Source organism: Dermacentor variabilis, chromosome 11 (genome assembly GCF_050947875.1).
Source record: "Dermacentor variabilis isolate Ectoservices chromosome 11, ASM5094787v1, whole genome shotgun sequence".
Lineage (NCBI taxonomy): Eukaryota > Metazoa > Arthropoda > Arachnida > Ixodida > Ixodidae > Dermacentor > Dermacentor variabilis.
Window position 1 is genome coordinate 112561163 of NC_134578.1, and position 18397 is coordinate 112579559.

The 18397-nt window shown below is 43.7% G+C and overlaps 1 protein-coding gene across 1 annotated transcript in view; it reads right to left on the bottom strand.

The window, feature by feature from the left end:
• LOC142563433 (uncharacterized) overlaps positions 1 to 18397 on the bottom strand; it is a 148208-nt gene that overhangs the window by 123850 nt on the left and 5961 nt on the right. Inside the window, exons 2-6 of the mRNA XM_075673988.1 lie at positions 18318 to 18389; positions 15583 to 15645; positions 14501 to 14554; positions 14374 to 14427; positions 4677 to 4811 (exon numbers count right to left, since the gene is read on the bottom strand). Of these exons, the coding sequence (XP_075530103.1) occupies positions 4677 to 4811; positions 14374 to 14427; positions 14501 to 14554; positions 15583 to 15645; positions 18318 to 18389 (378 nt within the window). The remainder of the gene's footprint in view (positions 1 to 4676; positions 4812 to 14373; positions 14428 to 14500; positions 14555 to 15582; positions 15646 to 18317; positions 18390 to 18397) is intronic.

Here is an 18397-nt window from a genome sequence, read left to right on the forward strand (position 1 = left end):
ACCTTTGGGTGGCTCTGGACCATCACAAGGAAGTAGCACTGGCAGAAGCTCCTATGGTGGACTCGGGGAATTTTCAAGGGCTGGATACAGCTGATCGAACAGCGGTTTGGGAGGAACTTCTGGCGGCAGTAACAGCTGGACTTCAGGAGGTGCTGGCAGCGGTAACCAGCAGCAGCAGGATTAGGGACAGCAGCAGGAGAAGGTGTTTTAGAAATAAAGTGCTGCATTTCAACTGACGAAGGATGTAAAGCTGTACAAACTAGCAAAAGCAAAGCGAACCTACGGCGAGCGGTGCGTACCGCGTGCTTTCGTTTAAATAACATATCAAGTGTTTTTCATGTGAAATGTTGGTATGCATCTCGCGTACATTTGCTTCTCAGCGTTTTCATAAAAATGAAATTGACGACAGGCTGAACACAACAAAAGTCTGGACCACTTTTATCACAAGATGCGTAATGACACGTAGACGATGTCAAAAGCTGAATGAGGAAAACACAAACGAAAGGCAAAGCTTAATGTGACAAAATTTGTGATTGCAAAGCATAACGTATTACGAAGCCACATTGGGCTTAACACGCGTAGCTCAATGGAAAAAGTTATGCAGCATTTAGGCAAGCGTTTCCTAAAAGAGAAAAGAGGGTTCATGTCTGAAAAACCGTTTCCCAGCTACAAGCATGGTAGAATCTAATTAAAGCACTTCCTTTACTTCATCTTTGGTTCTAAGCATGAGAATTAATTCCGGAACTATGACTTGAGTTGGAGAATATGAATGTACAGCAAAAACACTTCTATCAGCCTGGATGGATGGATGGATAAAACTTTATTGGATTTATTTAAATGTGGTTGGGCCCATAGACGTCCCAGAGCGTTCGTTATTTATACTTTAATTTAGGCCTAAGTGTAAGAGGAACCCACAGCTCGTCAAGAATGGCTCAACTGACCAACTCCCAGTAATAACCGAAGATATAATTTTAATTGTTTGTATACTTCTAACGAAAAGAGCCTCGTGTCGAGACTACAGAAAGCGGGCACATGATTGATGTATACAAAGAATATATAATATATTGACATAAATATGAAGAAACATAATGTACATTGAACGAAAACATGTTCCAGCGTTTAAAAAATGCGAAAAGGTGCTCAAAGAAAAGGATCAAGAAAATGTAGAGTACTGGTCTTCAAGTTAACGTTCTCCTGGTCTAAATTTCAACTGGCTCAACTTAATGTTTCAAATGTCCATTGAGCACACAGAAAAAAAATATTAACAGACATATGCAATACACTTGGCGGTCGGACTTATTATTTAAATATAATGAATCGCTGTTTATACACAAGCAATGCGTTAATGTTTCTTAACCGATTGTAGCAATGAAGCTTACAATGTCACAACAAAGCAAAGAACTGTAAACGAGCCAAATAATTAGGTTACGCAAAATGCAAGTGGAATTACGATTGAATATAGAAGACCAACTACGTTTCTAATAAGTTATCGCTATTAACAAACGAAATTAGGTAATGGCAGGGTGCCACGTAATAAAACACCCTGGGAATTTCACTCTCAGACTACCCGGCGAACGCGGGAAGATTGTTAGGTATCGTCGTTGTTGGAGAAGCTCATTTAGTGTGCAACCAGGCGTGCAGCAAGTTGCGCCAATCTTGAAAAAGAAACGTATACTGGGAGAACGGTAAGCCATCACGCAAAACGTGTACAAAAGGAGTCCACTTTATCTGTTTACACGTGCTGATACAGGGTGTCCCTCTCGACAATAAGGATATTTTTTTATCAAGAAACGTCTTAGAGTGAGATACCTGTCGTAATCGCTTACGAGCTCTACGTCGAGGCGGTAATACTGTGCCGCTTCTTCAGTTATTCCAAAAAAACGAACTAACTAAAATTAATTCAGGAACGTTTCTCAGAGCTTTAGGACCAGTTGTGTAAGTAGCGGATTTGAAGTGAGCGCCAATTTAATGCACCCTCATTCTATTCTATCTCATTCATCATTCTCATTCTATCTTGCAAGTGGCATCTCATTGGAGATATGTTCCATCGAATTTCATCGCTAAATGAAGGCACCATAGAAACCAACCGCGGCAGGAGCGCTGGAAATTTCGCCCCGCTCCGGTATTAGACGAAAGCACCCTCTGAGGAAAAGCGTGACTAAGTTTCAAACTGAAATTGTCGGCCAGTCGCGGCACCTACCGATACGGTACGCTTTTCCTAGCAAGCATGTGTCGCTTGTGTGCCGGGTCAGGCGGCATGCTGTCACTCAAACTGCGCCCCACACTTACTTACGGGGCGTTGCCGTCTAATGCGCAGGGGGCCGCGCTCCGTTTCGTTGTTGACCGGATTTGGCTTTTAGTTTCGATCAATTTTCATTCCTGAAACATATGTACGTCATCAATTGTGACGCCCTAAGTGTATTCGACATAAACAACTGCCCTCTGATTAACAATAGAACATTTACCTGTTTTTGGCAATTAGTCTTTTCAGTGTGACTTAAGCAGTCGCAAGATATTTCCGCTTCAACGTGGAGCTCGCATGCGAAGACGACAGGTGTTACACGGCCATGCCATTGTTTAATTTTTAAAAATCTGTATTGTCCTAAAAAAACACCCTGTACGTGTACCACATCGAAAATGAGCAGGAAAGGAAGAAAAAAAAGGCACAATACACATAGAATATTGCATCAGATTACTAATGACGATAACATTATTGCCTGTATAATGCGCGATGATAAAGCAACTTCTAAAACTGGAAGGACTCGGTGATTATTCAGCGAAATCTAATAAGCTTATTTTCATTACTTCTCAGCACAATTCTCAACGGTGTTTCAATAAATGATCAGCACATTTCATTCCGACAAAACAAGTGAAGCGTGATTTAAACCGTTACATGTGAAGCAATGGAAAAAGCTGACACTAAAAAAATCAACAACAATGTTGCATAAAGCAATTGGCAACAACATAAGATATGCGAAGCCGCGCACAAAATAGATCCAAGAAATATAACCACGTGACCGCTGGTAAGACGATTTAACGGGCCGCATGAAACCAACAAGACCAGTACTTGCAAGCCTCAGCATCTTTAACACACAACACGATTCCCTTGTACAAGCCGTGCATCTCAGGAAGAGCAACACGGTGAAAAAGGGGGAAACGGCAGACGCACCGAGTGGTATTCAGAACCTAAACGAAAAGCCTTTAAACTGCGTGCTGGATTGTGGAAAAAAATGAACTAAAACCGGTAGGCCGTGATTTATGTCATCCCTTACCCGTGTAAACATGATCGAATTCAACAAACATTCAGTTGATGCAAAATAAAAGGCGTCATAACAAGCAATTTGCCACCGAACGGAGGCGATCCATTGCTGCAGATGCTCCCGCTGAAGAGGTCTTGCGAAAGCGATATAATGCTGAGCATACCGCCGGCAAGCTTTCGCGAGTCCTTGAGCAGCCCAGCACGCAACCATTGTTCTTCAACTGGCCTTGAAGCTTTGACTAATGCACATACGTATGCGACGGGCGTCGCTTATTTCGCTCCGAAAACGCGAATGGATCGGAAAAGCACAAGCAACGATGCGGAAAACTGCGGCGGAAGGCTACCTCATTTCCCCAGGGCACTAATATGGCCGCCAGCGGTGGCACGTCTATCGGCGCGCATCATGCGTACAGTATACTTGCATTTTATTAGTATGTTTATCACTTTTTTCTCCTGCAGGGTAAACAAGCTTGAACCACAGTAATAAACCTAAGAATGTGCGACGAGCCAACCAACCAACCAGCCCAAGTGACAGATCTTTCAAACCGCAAACGTGAATGTGGTTAATATGCCTACTTTTCTGCTCTGTCTACTAAAGCGAAGTTTTCTTTCTTTGCCTACATTATCGCGTTTCGCGTGGCTGCTTGTTGTCGGCGGATACATTTGTGGGTAAACAATGCACAAAGGTTACATCACAGTACCCGCAGAGTGACGCATATATGACCCTTGCATGCTGATTAACTGTGCGCACCTTGTTCTGCGTAACAAAATAGTAATAAACTACAATTCTTATACAGAACTTGGACATACCACATCGTCTGACAAGCGCCTTGAAAACACATTTATATTTTAATGGGATGATTATTTATGCATTACGTATTACAATTGTGTTAACATTAGCAGTGTCAATGTGGAAAAACGTGTGTGTGTATGTGAAGTGACGGAAGCCGGTCACGTGTTAGAGGTCTCACGCCGTGCATCCATCTTATATGGTGTTTGCATTTCGGCATAGCTTGCGAGCTATGAATTGCATAAAGATACAAACTGAACGACAATAAATTTGTTACTTTTGTAGTGGATAAAGATACACATTCTATGACATTACAAATTACGTAGCACGAAAATATGCAAAATTATACCCACTACAGTTAGCTGTAAAGCATTTAATTAACCGAATTACTGAGAACTCGCTCCGCTTAGATTACAATGTGTTAGTTGGATATTTCTTTTTTATTCGTGGGATTCGTCGCAAGGTATAGGTAGCAAAAACTCAACAAAAGCGCAGGAAGCATATGCATGGAGCCCTGCGAATTGCAAACCTTTCTTGGAAGCGACAAAATTTTACTTGTTCCTAAATAAAACATTTAGGGCACTTACACTGTGCCTCGTTTAAACTTTTAGGAACATGCAAGCTCGCCTGTAAGTCTGCTAGCAGTTGCGCCACGTGGGCGTTCTTGTCACGTAGCTTGGCGCTCAACTGCCGGTCGGTTTCCTGCTGCGACCGGTGAAGCTGGCTCGACAACTCGTCCAGCTCGTTCTCCAGCTGCGACACCTGCAACCGATGGGAACCAATAGTAAAACAAGAACAAAATAACACATGGGCCAACGGGCACCCACAAAACGAAATCTTGCGGAAACCATCGACAATGATTAACAATGCGAGCGAGTAGCCGAACGCTTCTAGAAAGCTATTCGCTTTATGAACGACGGGTGTGCTTGATGCCGTGTGTTTCTTGCAGTGAGGATATTTAGCTTGCGCTCGTTGTTTCATTACGTCATTCAGTAAACAACAGGGCCGTTAACCAGCACATTTGTGGCGGTTGTATAAACGGTTTTACACGTAGGCGAATTCATGATACGTGTGTTGTCCTCTACACCGGCGCTAGCATCGGCACGAACGGCTACTGCCATCCTCCTCTCTAGGCGCGTCCCTCTCTCACACCGGCCATGGAGGGAGAGCCGTGCAGAAGGAGAGGAGGGTCGTTCTCCGCGACAGCCCCAGCGGAGCGTCTAAACTTTCAGAAGCCCCAGAAGCTAGCGTGCAACACGCGCGCGCCTCTGAAAGGGCTAGTTCGACGTTAGTTGGCCTTCTTTCGGCGCCGAACGCGCCCCTCCTCAACTCGGTCCCTCGGCTGCACGAGAGCGCGCATTCTTTGCATAGGCAGTTTTGGAAAGTGCGGCCACCGACCGCCAGCCACCCACCGCCAAACAGAAGAACGGGAGAAAGAGGCAAATAAGGCTATTTGCTTGAAAAGAAAATCGATACTTTCGCAACGAAGGACCGCGATAGCAACGTGTAGCGTTGCGATTTCCCTCGGCCGTCCATTTCACTCTGCGGACACTGTTCAGGTGCAACATATTGGCGCCGCGCAGCTAGCAGTGCAACTGCCGCTGTGCGGATGGAACAGCACCCTAGCGGTTACCAGGCGTCTCACAACGCCGGCGCTCCGAGCGCCGCCAGCGACGTTGCAGCTGTTGCATCTGGATGATGCAATCGTTGAGAGTGACAAGAAAACGTAAGCGTCGGTCAGCGCCCAGTGAAATGCCAGACAACGTTAGCTTGATGTTTACTGCCAATCGCGAGCAGACCGGTGCACACGCACAGCGATTCAGCTGCAACACTAGTGGGTTTATAGTCTGCGAGCGAGCAGCACTCACGCCAGCACTGCGAGGCAGAACGCTCTCCTGGCTTAACTCTGCCGATTCAATAAAATACCCAGTTATCGGCCTTGCTTGATCACGACAGACGACTAAACCCAATTAACTACTCTATAACAGAGCTTTAAGAAACAGGCGTTAGAAAAAATGCTGGCAACAGCACAAGGCATAAAGCTTACACCATACTGATCGGGCTATCCCTGGAGTATAGTGATATCGTGTGGAACACTCACCGCATATATACCAGTAACATGCCTGATTCCGTACGAAATAAAGCAGTCCAATTTGTTCCTTCTTTTTCGCGTTACCAGGTTGTCCCTGAACTGAAAAGCATCCGTTCAGATATATACAGGTACTACCAACGCGCACAAAAGTTACCCAACTCACCGTTTTCACTCATTCTACATCGTTGGCGCCTTGCTTTCGCTGTAGCTACATTGTTTCGTCACGTCATATTTAACCTCGCACCGATAGGCACACACACACACACACACACACTACTATTACACTACTCTTAACTCCGAACGTTGCTCGTCCTTTAAACACCTGAAAGTTGCTAAAGCGTCTAACACAAGAAATGTTCACCCTCTAAATATTATGCCGCTGTATGCCAGCACTGACAAACTGAAGTGTAGTTCGTTTCCCCAAAGCATCGAAATCTGGAACCAGTTGCCTCCTGACATTCTAAACTTGCCAGTTAACGAATTAGACCGTGCAATCCACGGTTGCTTGCTTTGCGCTTCTTAAGATCATGCATTTTTTCTTCCCTTTTAGTATATTGTCTGTATTTCATCATGTGTTCTGTTTGTTTGATGATTCCTGTACCCTACTCCTGCGATAACCCTTTTAGCGCTGCAGTACGTCCATATAAATAAATAAAAAAATAAATAAATAAAATGTCTCATTGTAGACACGACTTTGCATTCGACGTATTTCCCATGCAGCTACAGCGGCACGAAATGCGCTCCCTCACTTTATGCTTACAGCACTATCCGCATAGCCGCCAAGCCACCGAAACAAGATAAGGAGGCACCGATAGAAACTTTAGTCAAAAAAAAGTTGTGTTTTCATGTGTCGGAGGCCCAAATGTCATCGGTATGCTTAGACCAGGAGACGTTATTGGCCATAGATACCCCAAAATATTTCTAATCGCAGACTTCTCTTTGAGAGAAGCGATAATGGCGTAGGCAAATTGAAAAAGTTGCGGAACACAGAGTTAGGCCTAACGGTATATTAAGTCATATTATTCGATGAATAACGATGGTGTACAACGAATCGCAGTACTATGACAGGCAAAGACGTCATCCTCGAGCAAAGCAGGCCGGCATGGCTACAAAAGCCCAGAATACACTCCGGCTTCACCTATTTACCATAGCTTGAAGTACGTGTCGAAATGTTCTGTTCCTGAATCATCGTTTGAGATAGTTTTAGCTCTAGCATTCCCAGATGAAAAGTGTGGTTCATTTCAATTGACTCACATCACATCACTTTAATTCCTTCCTAAGGGGTACTGCATAATGGGCGGGATTACGAACCTACTCCATGTCTGTCAATCAAAAAGGTTATCAGTTAGATTCTTCAGAAAACTTCACGGATAGGTGATTCAAGAGACTTGGTCGGAAATACATGTAAAATTAGACATGAAACACGTAAAAGCAAGAAGGGTTTTTATTATGTAGCTGCATAATGGTTTCCGCACACCCTTTGCATGAAAAATAAAAGCCACATTGCAGTTATTTCTGGCAATTCTTCAGAAATGGCAAACATCACTAAACAAATTTGTTCCGAAATTATATTAAATTATTATCGAATTATCCGAAACTCTGTATTATGCCTTTTGAATAAAGCCACTTCACGTACTACGTAGAGTTGCCCGTCTCGCTTTTGTAGAGCATAGCAGAGCATGGGCCGAGCTTCAACACTCACACGTCTGCAGCCGTGAGTAATGCTGCACGACAAGCTACGTCGGGAGTGTTGTATTTTAGGAAGATCGTTTGATGGTGTTTCCTGCGCATCGACTCTGGGTGCCGCCCTGCACCTCCTCTCCCCGACATGCCCTCTCCGCTTTCCCAATGTTTCCCACACTTCTCCACATTCCTTTCTTTCACACTTCTCTTTTATGCAGTGTCATCACGGCAGCATGAAAATCCGTCTGACTTCACAAAAGAAGTTGTGCAATGGAAGTCACAATGGTGTAAACACGGCGATACAAACCCCAGCAACTCCGCAAAGAGAGTCAGCAGGAATGTGGTGCGAGTAAGTTGGTCCATGATCTGGAAGCAAACGTTGACCTGCGCGAAGGAAACGAGACGACAGACGTGGAACACGAAGAGACACATACGAGGGCTGACTTCCAACCGTTCATTTTCGGCGTCCAAGCAGTATTTATACCACAACTGTAACAAATACCTAAGAAAACTTTAGTCAAACAATCTATGCAATGTTGTAACATCACAAGGGCTAGAGGAAATCATCTTAAATTTTATCGCTTTATCAATCAGTCATACTGACGGCACAGTGACGCAATTTCGCTTTCTTTTAGTTATGTAGGAAGCCTCTATAATCTGTCTCTCTCTCCCTCTTTCTCTCTCTGTTTTGTCTGCGGCACGCCTCAGAAACTTTTTTTTTCTACTGGCTTACACTCACATCTGTTAGAATGGGCCCCCATGTGACCACCTATATTGCTGCGCACTGCCAGACCGTACTCGCGTGCTCTGTCGTTGAAACACCGGCTTGTCTGCCCGATAAAAGAAAGGTCACAACTGCGTGGAATCTGGTAAAACACGTCGCGTGTGCACTCGGTGAAACGATCTACAAGCCTCTTAGAGCAACCCGTTCGTGTTTATTTCTTTTTCATCAAATCGCATAATTTTTCAAGCTTGCACGGGGGCAGAAAACCGCACGTTTACAACCTATTTACAACCTAGCAACCTAGCAACCTATTTTACTTCATGGGAGATGCGGCGAAGATACCGGATCACGTGCGTTCTTTTTACGTTCCAACTGGCTTTGCGGCGATTGTTCCTTTCTTTTCATTTTATGCAAAATGCTTTCACAAAAGTTCTGAGATTGAAAATTCAATTCTTAGGCTTGCCATTTGATTTCACGGCGCAGCATGTATGTGAAATGTACAACCCCAGAACGAAGAGCCTTCTTCCTTTCGACAGGGCCCACTCTAAGTTAGCTTCATTTCATTTATTTTATATATTACACCATGTAGGCCTGCAAGGCATTACATAGGGGAGTGGGTAATATCAGCAATTACACGAGAAAAACAATACAACATAAAAAAGTACGATTTGACAAATAATTCGGTAGGAATACAATGAGTAGGGAAAAGAAAAGATGATGTTACAAAAATACAGGATATACAGATACATAAAACCGCATTATAGTAAGTAATGTTGCCTAAGGCTTCGGGAAACAAGAAATTATCCCTGATGGATACAATGTTTGGAGAAGGGCGATTTCCCACTAGTGGCTTGACAAGCGGGCTATCTACAACATGTTGTCAGGATGCGCTCGTTAAGTCATGTCACCGTAAAATACACGTTAGGTTTAAAAACCAGACCATGCGTCTATATAGTGCTGGTTACCATTCTGTCTCTGTCACAATAATTTGTGAAAGCCTTTTGCAAAAAGTGAAAGGGATGATAGAATTGCCGCAAAGCGAGTTGGAACGCAGCCAAACACATGCGATCCCGTACGTTCACCGCATATCCCATAAAGTAAAAAAAAAAAAAGCTGTTGGGAGATATTGCTACGGGGTAGTATTCCCAATGACGAAGAGCCGAGTAGGAAGAAGACGAAGACGACGATTGGAAGCTAGCGCGGGCTGTTGCCTCTTGGTCAACTGCGGCGTATTGCCTTGTAAATATACTTGTAAATAGCTTTTCGTCGGCGTCTTCCTACGTAACAATATAATGTAAACGAACTGTTTTCTGCCCCGTTCAAGCTGGCAAAATTACGACCTTTGGTGACAAAGAAAGAATCGCGTGTGGGATGATCTGAGATGCGTGCAAATCGTTTCACCGACTGCACACGTCACGCGAGCAACGTCTGGCAGTGCGCGGCAATATAGGCGGTCACATGGGTCAGCATTGTAAAAGACACGGGTGCCAGAAAGGTGGTTAACAACGCGAGCCACAGTTAAACAGAGAGACATTATAGAGGCTTACCAAATAGTTAAAGCGAAGCAAAAATACATCAGTACACCATCACTGTCACTGCTTGATAAGGGAATAAAATATTCTACGTAATTTCCTTTAGCCAAAGTAACGTTGTAATATCGCAGAGATTGTATGATTATTAAGGGTTCTTAATATTTATGTTGACGTTAAGGAGTAGGCATTGCTTGGACGCTGAAAACAAATAGATGGAAGTGCTCGCGCTCATCTGTGCTTCATCCTGTTCCTCGCCTTTCGTCTAGTTTTCTTCGCGCTCGTCAAATCTTGTTTCAAGAACATAAACAGAGCCTCGTTTTATACAGGGGACGACATTAACGTTGCAACTCTGAACAAAAAGTGAAACGGGCATCTCATTTCTCAAAACTAAATTTGATTGAGCATTAAATGTTGTTAAAGCACAATCTTCAACCTACACAGAGTTGCCACCTCAGAAGCGAGGGCATATGAGTTGCAGTCCCGTATTTAACGCAAATGTGCGTATTTAGGCGCTGTATATTTGAATTTCTTACCACATAATGTCTTTTTTTAACACTTGTTTGCATGCCATCCACTCAAGTGGACTAAACCCGCCGTGGTTGCTTAGTGGCTATGCTGTTGGGCTGCTAAGCACGAGGTCACGGAATCGAATCCCGGCCACGGCGGCCGCATTTCGATGGGGGCGAATTGCGAAAACACCCGTGTACTTAGATTGAGGTGCCCGTTAAAGAACCCCTGGTGGTCGAAATTTCGGGAGTCCCCCACTACGGCGTGCCTCATAATCAGAAAGTGGTTTCGGAACGTAAAACTCCATAATTTAATTTAATTCTTTAAGTTGACTAACTTCGCCGATTTTCGGGACAATATTACCGTGTCTAAGAATCTGCTGTGCCTAGAATCAGAAGCTTAATTGGGAGTGTGCAAATATTCGAAACTTTCGAATAATGAATATTAAAGTGCACTATTCGATTCCATCTTCCAATGGAATAGTCACTATTCGTAAATGCTAATATTTTTCGAATACTTTCGAACTTTTCAAGACGTAAGCTGTGCCCAAATAAACGTAATACTGGAAGGAAAGTGCGCGTGATTTTCAGTCCAGCGAGCATAATATGCACATAATACATGATTACCTGCGTATTGGAGCATGCTATATCACTCAGGTATACGCATTCGTTACTGGCGATACAAGGATCATTTTCACTGCATGAACAGTCCTGTGCATGCAAGGAAACTAGTGTTTTCTCCTAATCCTCCATCTGTGTTTTTAGTAAGCAACGCTTCATAACGTACTATGCAATGACAGAAACTTGCTAACTTTAAAAGTAATAATCTTCATGATCAGCCTGTTTGTATGTCCACTACAAGACGAAGGCCTCTCCCTGTGATCTCCAATTACTCCTGTCCTCCGCTAGCTGATTCCAACTTGCGCCTGCAATTTATCCAAAGTCATCCCCCACCTCGTTTCCTGCCACACCCGACTGCGCTTTCCTTCCCTTCTGTAACTCTAATGGTCTACCAGTTATATACCCTACGCACTGTATAAACTGCCCAGCTCCATTTCTTCCTTTTAATGACAACTGGAGTATCGGCTATTCCTGTTTGCTCTCTGATCCACACCACTCTCTTCCTGTCTCTTAACGTTACGCCTAACAATTTTCGAAGCCAAGGTTTCTTTGTCTCTTCCTTCGACTTATGTACTGCTGGTGCTGCTATGGCTATCTTACACGTGGGGTTGGTTGTGGTTCTGAGCATTTATATACATGGCAGAAGCGTAGCAGAGAAGAAAGTCGAAGAGAGAAACTCGTTTGGACCTTTCTATCGAGTCGCATTTGCACAATGCCCTCTTGAGCTTCCTGGGTGCCGCAACATTAGCCTCTTGACAGCCGCAATTATTCGCAACCCTCTCAAAAGTACTGCAGAAACTGCGGTGCTAACCTTTCTGCTAACGTGCAAGTCCAGAACGGACGTGCAGAGACAGGTTGGGAATAGGAAAACCTGAAGTGAGAAGCCAAGGAAACACTGGTTGCGGGCAAACTGAAGATATGGTACGGTGCGTTTCTGCTATAATAAAAAAATAGACACTATGCAAATTTGTCACGCGGACCACTGACGCAGGCCGTGCAAACGCAAAGCCGCATAAAACACCGTAGGGTCTACGCGACACTACGGAAGTGGCCCCACGTCAAATAAACACGCCTGTGCCCGTCGCGGGTTCAATCCCGACCGTGGAAGCCGCTTTTCGATGCGAGAGAGAGAGAGAGAAACAACATGAAGTCGCCTGCAGAACGACACTATGACTAAATGGCGCCGTGACGCGGGCCCTGACGTCTTCTCAGCGGGTGGTCTCTACTCAACTCCAGCGCGTTGGGGATATTGGGACTTGGGGATATATATATATATATATATATATACTTGGCAATATCTGTGGGCCTCGAGTTGTGGACATGGAAATTGAGAATTATGATCCTTCATTTAGAGACGAATAATTACGTGCTTTTAATTCAACAGAGTCACAGCCATAGCCACGCCATATTGACACGTGTACTGCTTTCTCTTTTCTGGCTGACCGCTTTTCATCGTCTAACAAATGTTATCACTCAGCGCGGGACGCGCCCGTATGTATAGAAAGTTTCAGGAATGTTATCGACGGTTCTATCCGCTGTCGGTTGTCACCGATTGCATGTGTCACCGATTGCATGATCCGATTGCACGTGCGACGCGAAATATGTAGAACTTTCTGGAAGTCTTACGGGCACCAGTGATTACTCTGGAACCTTCGATGACTCATGTAAAAAGCTGACGATCGCCGAGTGTGTTCGCCGCTGTCATAGTTCTTTGAGTGTAGCCTGTTTTTGAGGGCATAGGTTCGCGCAATAGCGGTGGAGGTTTCAGATAGCAGTGGAGCATATATATATGCTGACTGAAAGAATAAAGACACTTTGGTTGTTAGTCAGCGCTGTTGTCTCTGTCCCTTCACTCGTCCTGTCGTTTAGCGCTGTTTTTATTGCTCATAAAAAGCTAGTTTAGTCACTTACAGTTTTGCCGCTTTCTTCACCGTCAATACTACGCAACAATAGCGTGACCTCGGCGTATACATAAACAAAGGAAGGACTTCCTCAAGCACCCATCCCGAGATTCTAAAAGTAAAGGAGAAGCGGAATGCTGCAATAATGAAACACAAAGTACTTAGGAAACACGATAAGTATGAGGCGGTGCGGGGAATCTCGAAAGGGGTAATGGTGTTCGCAAATGACATTCTGCGATTAAAATCGGGTACCTTGTCGGGGCTGGAAGTTAACCAAAGATTGGTAGGCCTGTTGGCTTTGCGAGCCTAGGGTAAAACCACAATCAGGCAATGCAGAATGACATTGGTTCGGCCTTTGTTGAAGTGAGCGAAACACAGAGCAAAATTAGTTTTGAAGAAAGACTCAGGAACATGGACGAAAATAAATGAGAAGCAACAGTGCACAAGTATCTGTACTTTGAAAGCGTATCACAGAATAGAGGAAAAAGTCAAGAATGTTGGAAACCAAGTACAAGGTAATTGAAACGGTGAATAGACAACCAGGAGTCATCAGAAAGGAAGTGAGAGAAGCAGAGGCAGTTAATTAGATGCAACGAATGGAAACGAAATGGACGAAAAAGAAGGCAAAATCTGTACGATAACCCACAGGGCAGTGCCTTGTAATTTGAGGCTCGAGAGCGGCTACCTAGGAACAAAACCATATCGTTGCAAATATTCGCAACGAGATGAGGCGTGTGTATGCTTCAACCAAAATTGAGAGCCCATTCGGCACATCCTAATGGAATGCGAAGAATTCACCCAGTGAGAACCGTAGGTAACATACACCTTTCAGAAGCGATTGGCTTCAAAGTGAATCGAAGTGTCAACCGATTAGCAGCCGAGATAAGCAAAGGACGTTTAGAAAATTGCTGGGGAAAAAAGGCTGGGAAGATATTGATACGACCGGATCTCTTACAGTCACAGGTATTGGTACAAGAAAGATTTTGAAGGAAGAAAATATTAAGCAGTTGTATTCTAAAATGCTAGATAAAAAAACAGGTATAGCATACCTGATTAAACCAAGCAGACTAGGTGGCTATTTTTCACCGTCGCATTTCAAAGGGGATGCCATAAAATCATCATCATCATCTTTATCATCATCATCATCATCAGCCGTCCTGGTCTCCGGTAAGCTAGTATTCCAAAAACGGTGATATGTTTACAGACAAAATGATACCCTTTAATGTAACCTATACTGAGAACCATAACAGCATTATGTGACGCACCTGTTTTCCGAGTGCTCTGTTCTCCTCCTTTAGACGGGGCACCTGCGAGGCGTGCTGCAAGATGTCAGAGAGACAGAGAATGTAAAGTACTTCTGTCCAGTCTACATTCCCGCAGCGATTCGCCTACTTTTTCAGCCGACGCCAGTTTTTGCCTCAGCTCAGTCAACTCCTCTTCCTCCTCCTGCAAAAAAAAATGAAAACTTTATTTTCTAATGCACTGCTATCACATATCCAATTGCAGCGTCAATTCACAGCGCGAATTGGATAAGTTGGGGCATCCTATCTTGTGATGGAATATCTTAGCACTAATGCACACAGCATGTAGGATTCTCTCTCGCCTGAAATCCCCCATGACATGGAGCATCTTGGCCCATATTCACAAATATTTTCTTCGCTACAGACTACTTGTGGCAGCAACTGATTATATCGGGCCTATTATTGCCGATAGGCGGACCACTAATGACATTGGAAAAAGGATACAGCGCGAAACAGAAAAACAGGGACACGAGGTAGCTACACGCACACAGCACTGTGTGCCTGTCGCTCTCCGGTGTCCCTGTCTTTTTTGCACCAATAAGCCCAAGCTTCCACGCAAAGTATTAATGACAAACAGCTTTTGCAAATGAAAACCATTGTGAATGGAGCCCTGGACAGTGAATTGGCTATATAAGGACTTCAGCCCTGGGTATGCGCGTTCGTAAGAATAACCCTAATATTTAGGTCGCACTTAGGGCTTTATCAATTGAAATACTGTAACAGTGAGAGTGTCTTCTGAGAATAAATTTCTGCGTTGAACAAGGATTTATTGAATAAGCTGAACCTGGTGTCTATGTCATCGACGACGTTGTTTCTATAATCGAAGGATGTATACACGGGCTACGCTGGAATATCCACTTGTTAGCAGCGCACTGCTTTTGCACGCGGTTCTGGTCGTAGTCCGTTGAGGTATAGAAGATCACGGCAAAGGCTTGGTATTTTCTGCTTCTTGAAGTTCTGTAAAAATTACAAATCAACGTGTGAACTGCGCTATATGCTGGAATCTCGATATCAAGTTATTTCGGTGCGTTTTCCTCAGAGCATATTACAGCCGAAGCACGGTTCCCAAATGAGAATATTTACATGCTCGCTGAGACTTCGAAGAAGGAAGGTACGAACTAAAGCTTCAACCAGCGAAGAAATGGCTTACGCGGAGTAATACAGCAAGCGTACCTGCGTCCTGTGGTGTAGCCTCGTGGTCTCTTCGGAAACGAGCTCCGCCTGTTCAATCCGCATCTGTCGGACATCAGCAAACAAACAAAAAATCCCAACGAATAAAGTATCAATATCATTGTGGATCTTGTCAACGCACGCCCAGTCGACATTAGAAAACCGAGCAGCACAGGCAATTCTAAAGAGCGACCGTAACATTTTTCACTTAGGTACCTCATGTTTTCTGTCAGGTGCCTGCGTCGCTTTGCACGCAACGGCGTTGAGGGCCCCACCATGATATGGTACAGTGGTAGGGTTCGTAACCTTCCGTTGAGGCAGAGGGAGGGCAGGCAAGATTGTTTCTCGAGATAGGTCTAGGCCGCATGCGCGGCAGCCTGAGCCCTTTCGTCCGGTGATGTGCATGCTCGATTTTCGTCATAGATCTGGTAGATTTCATTGAGTTGTTAGTATTTCTTTTACTGGCGAATTTTCCAATTACGAAAACCGTAGTACATTCTTACGTGCTGGAATGCGATGGTAATATGCAAATGTATTTGCATGCATCCATGAGCAGGGAACAGCATCTTTAGGGTGATCATTTCTAAGCGTCGTGGAATTTTGAAAAAAAAAAGCCTGCTGCAGATAACATAATTCTAGTTCTTGAGCCGGATTATTCCGAAAGGCCGACATTAATTTCACGATAAATAAAAAAAACACATTCAATAATATACCAAAAATCTACCCATACCGTTTTGAATTAATTTCTTTATTGTACATATTGCAATTTACGAATTGTAGCCGTGAGCTTGCAGTTTTTATCCACTTGGAATGAATTTTTACACTGGCGTCAGTTGGGAGATATACGCTATCCCACTTGCCTTAGAAATGCGCTGTTGCTCCATTTCCCCTTTTTTTTAACATAACGTTGCTTGATGCACTGGAACGCCCGTGTATTTCATTCCACACTTTGGCAAATAATTTTGATGGGGGCGAAATCCGAAAACAGCCGTGTACTTAGATTTAGGTGCACGTTAAAGAACCCCCAGGTGGTCCAAATTTCCGGAGTCTTCCACTACGGCGCGCCTCATAATCGGAAAGTGGTTTCGGCACGTAAAACTCCATAATTTAATTAATGTAATTTTTGGGAAATAATATACCCATAATGGCGTCATCCTGGAAGTTTATATCGAGTGAATACGTCTTGCAAGCTCATCCGCTAATATTCGTAAACTGCAACATGAGCCGTAATGTAATGACTTAGGAAGTTAATTAGCGAATATTTTGATAATTAGTGAAATATGTATTTCCATGTCATGTGGTAGTAATGCTGGCGGGCTTCTTCGAATAATCCGGCTCAAGGACAAGTATTACGCTACCACTCACATGCTATTTAAAAAAAAAAATTCCACAGAGCTTCAACATTATCACCTTATGTACCAGGAATATTTCATGTGCTTATTTCTACTAAGCACACTGATCATTGCCCTATAGTTATTGCTCTAGGTAATGTTCGCGGCTTCTGTTAGCTGGTGATGGCCCCTTGGGCTCGTCAAGGTCTACTCAGAAAGCTTTCTTGCCAGGATGGCCTTCAACACTGTACTATGGACAAGTTGTAGATAAGCTTGACTTCACATGACTGAGAGTCATCTATTTTTTTTATTACTATTCATATAGCTACACTTTGACAGGTCCTTGAATCATGGAGTAAAGGGTTCGCCAAAAGTAAACTGACACATTCGTTGTGCATGTTCGCAATGCAAACACCATAGTCACGATAAAATTACTCACCCACATAACTTCCTGCGCCCGTTTCCAGGACGGTATTACGAAGACCTCGAGCCAAGAAAGAAATCCTAAACCAAGCAAAGCGGAAGCTATCCTTAATTGCTCGCAGAAGCGAGATTTGCAAAGGCGTAGAATGAACTACTAATTGACTTGTTGCATTACAAAACAGCAAAAGCGTGAGCAGCGAGAGAGACTTGTTCCGGTATAGTTGTGGCATGCGATTCGTAATATAAACGTGCACTAACTAGCCTTCTCCGAAACCCTGTTTCAGGTCCTTAATCACTCAAAAATAAAAACTTGGAGCGCTAAAAATTACGAAAGACATATAGAAAGAAACAAACACCCCACGCGCTCTGGTGTGTGTTTCTTTCTCTCCGTCTTTCGTGTTTTTAACGCTCGAAGTTTTTATTAATATGCGTTACCAAATAGCCCACCTATCCATTTTTTTGCAATCAGTCAAATTATGGCTCATTTTGCAATAATCGCCACAAGAAAGTTCACGCCCCTTTTTCTACACGAACTTCTTTTTGGACTCATTTATCCGAAGGACAGCTAATGAATTCAACTACTTTTCCCCCTCCGCCATCACCACTTTCAAATATTCCGCATTAAAACCTGCCACTCAAGGTTATTGTACATTTTAAATGCTCAGACAGACGTATTATTCTTTGGCCACTCCTATCTCTAACGCCTCTGGGTAATATATGCATTTAAATAAATATATTATAGGTAAATAAATAAACTAGATGCAAGACAAACGAAAAGCCGCCAGTAGTCCGTCAGGAATTGCAGGTGTAGCAAAATATGAAGAGCAAATGATTCCATGCAACATCTGTAACACCAATGCCGAGAAGCCCTTCTTTTATATTGTTACGTCCCGCCCCCTTTGGGAATGTTCATACAATAAAGAATTCTCGAAATATCAGAGGGTCTTTAGAATAAAGTAAGTGCAGAATTTGTCCCCACAGTACCTTCATAATCTGCCGTGCCGCGTCGAAGATCTCTCGTAGATCCTCCGGGTCATCCAACTCGCTGGGATCGATCTGTGAGA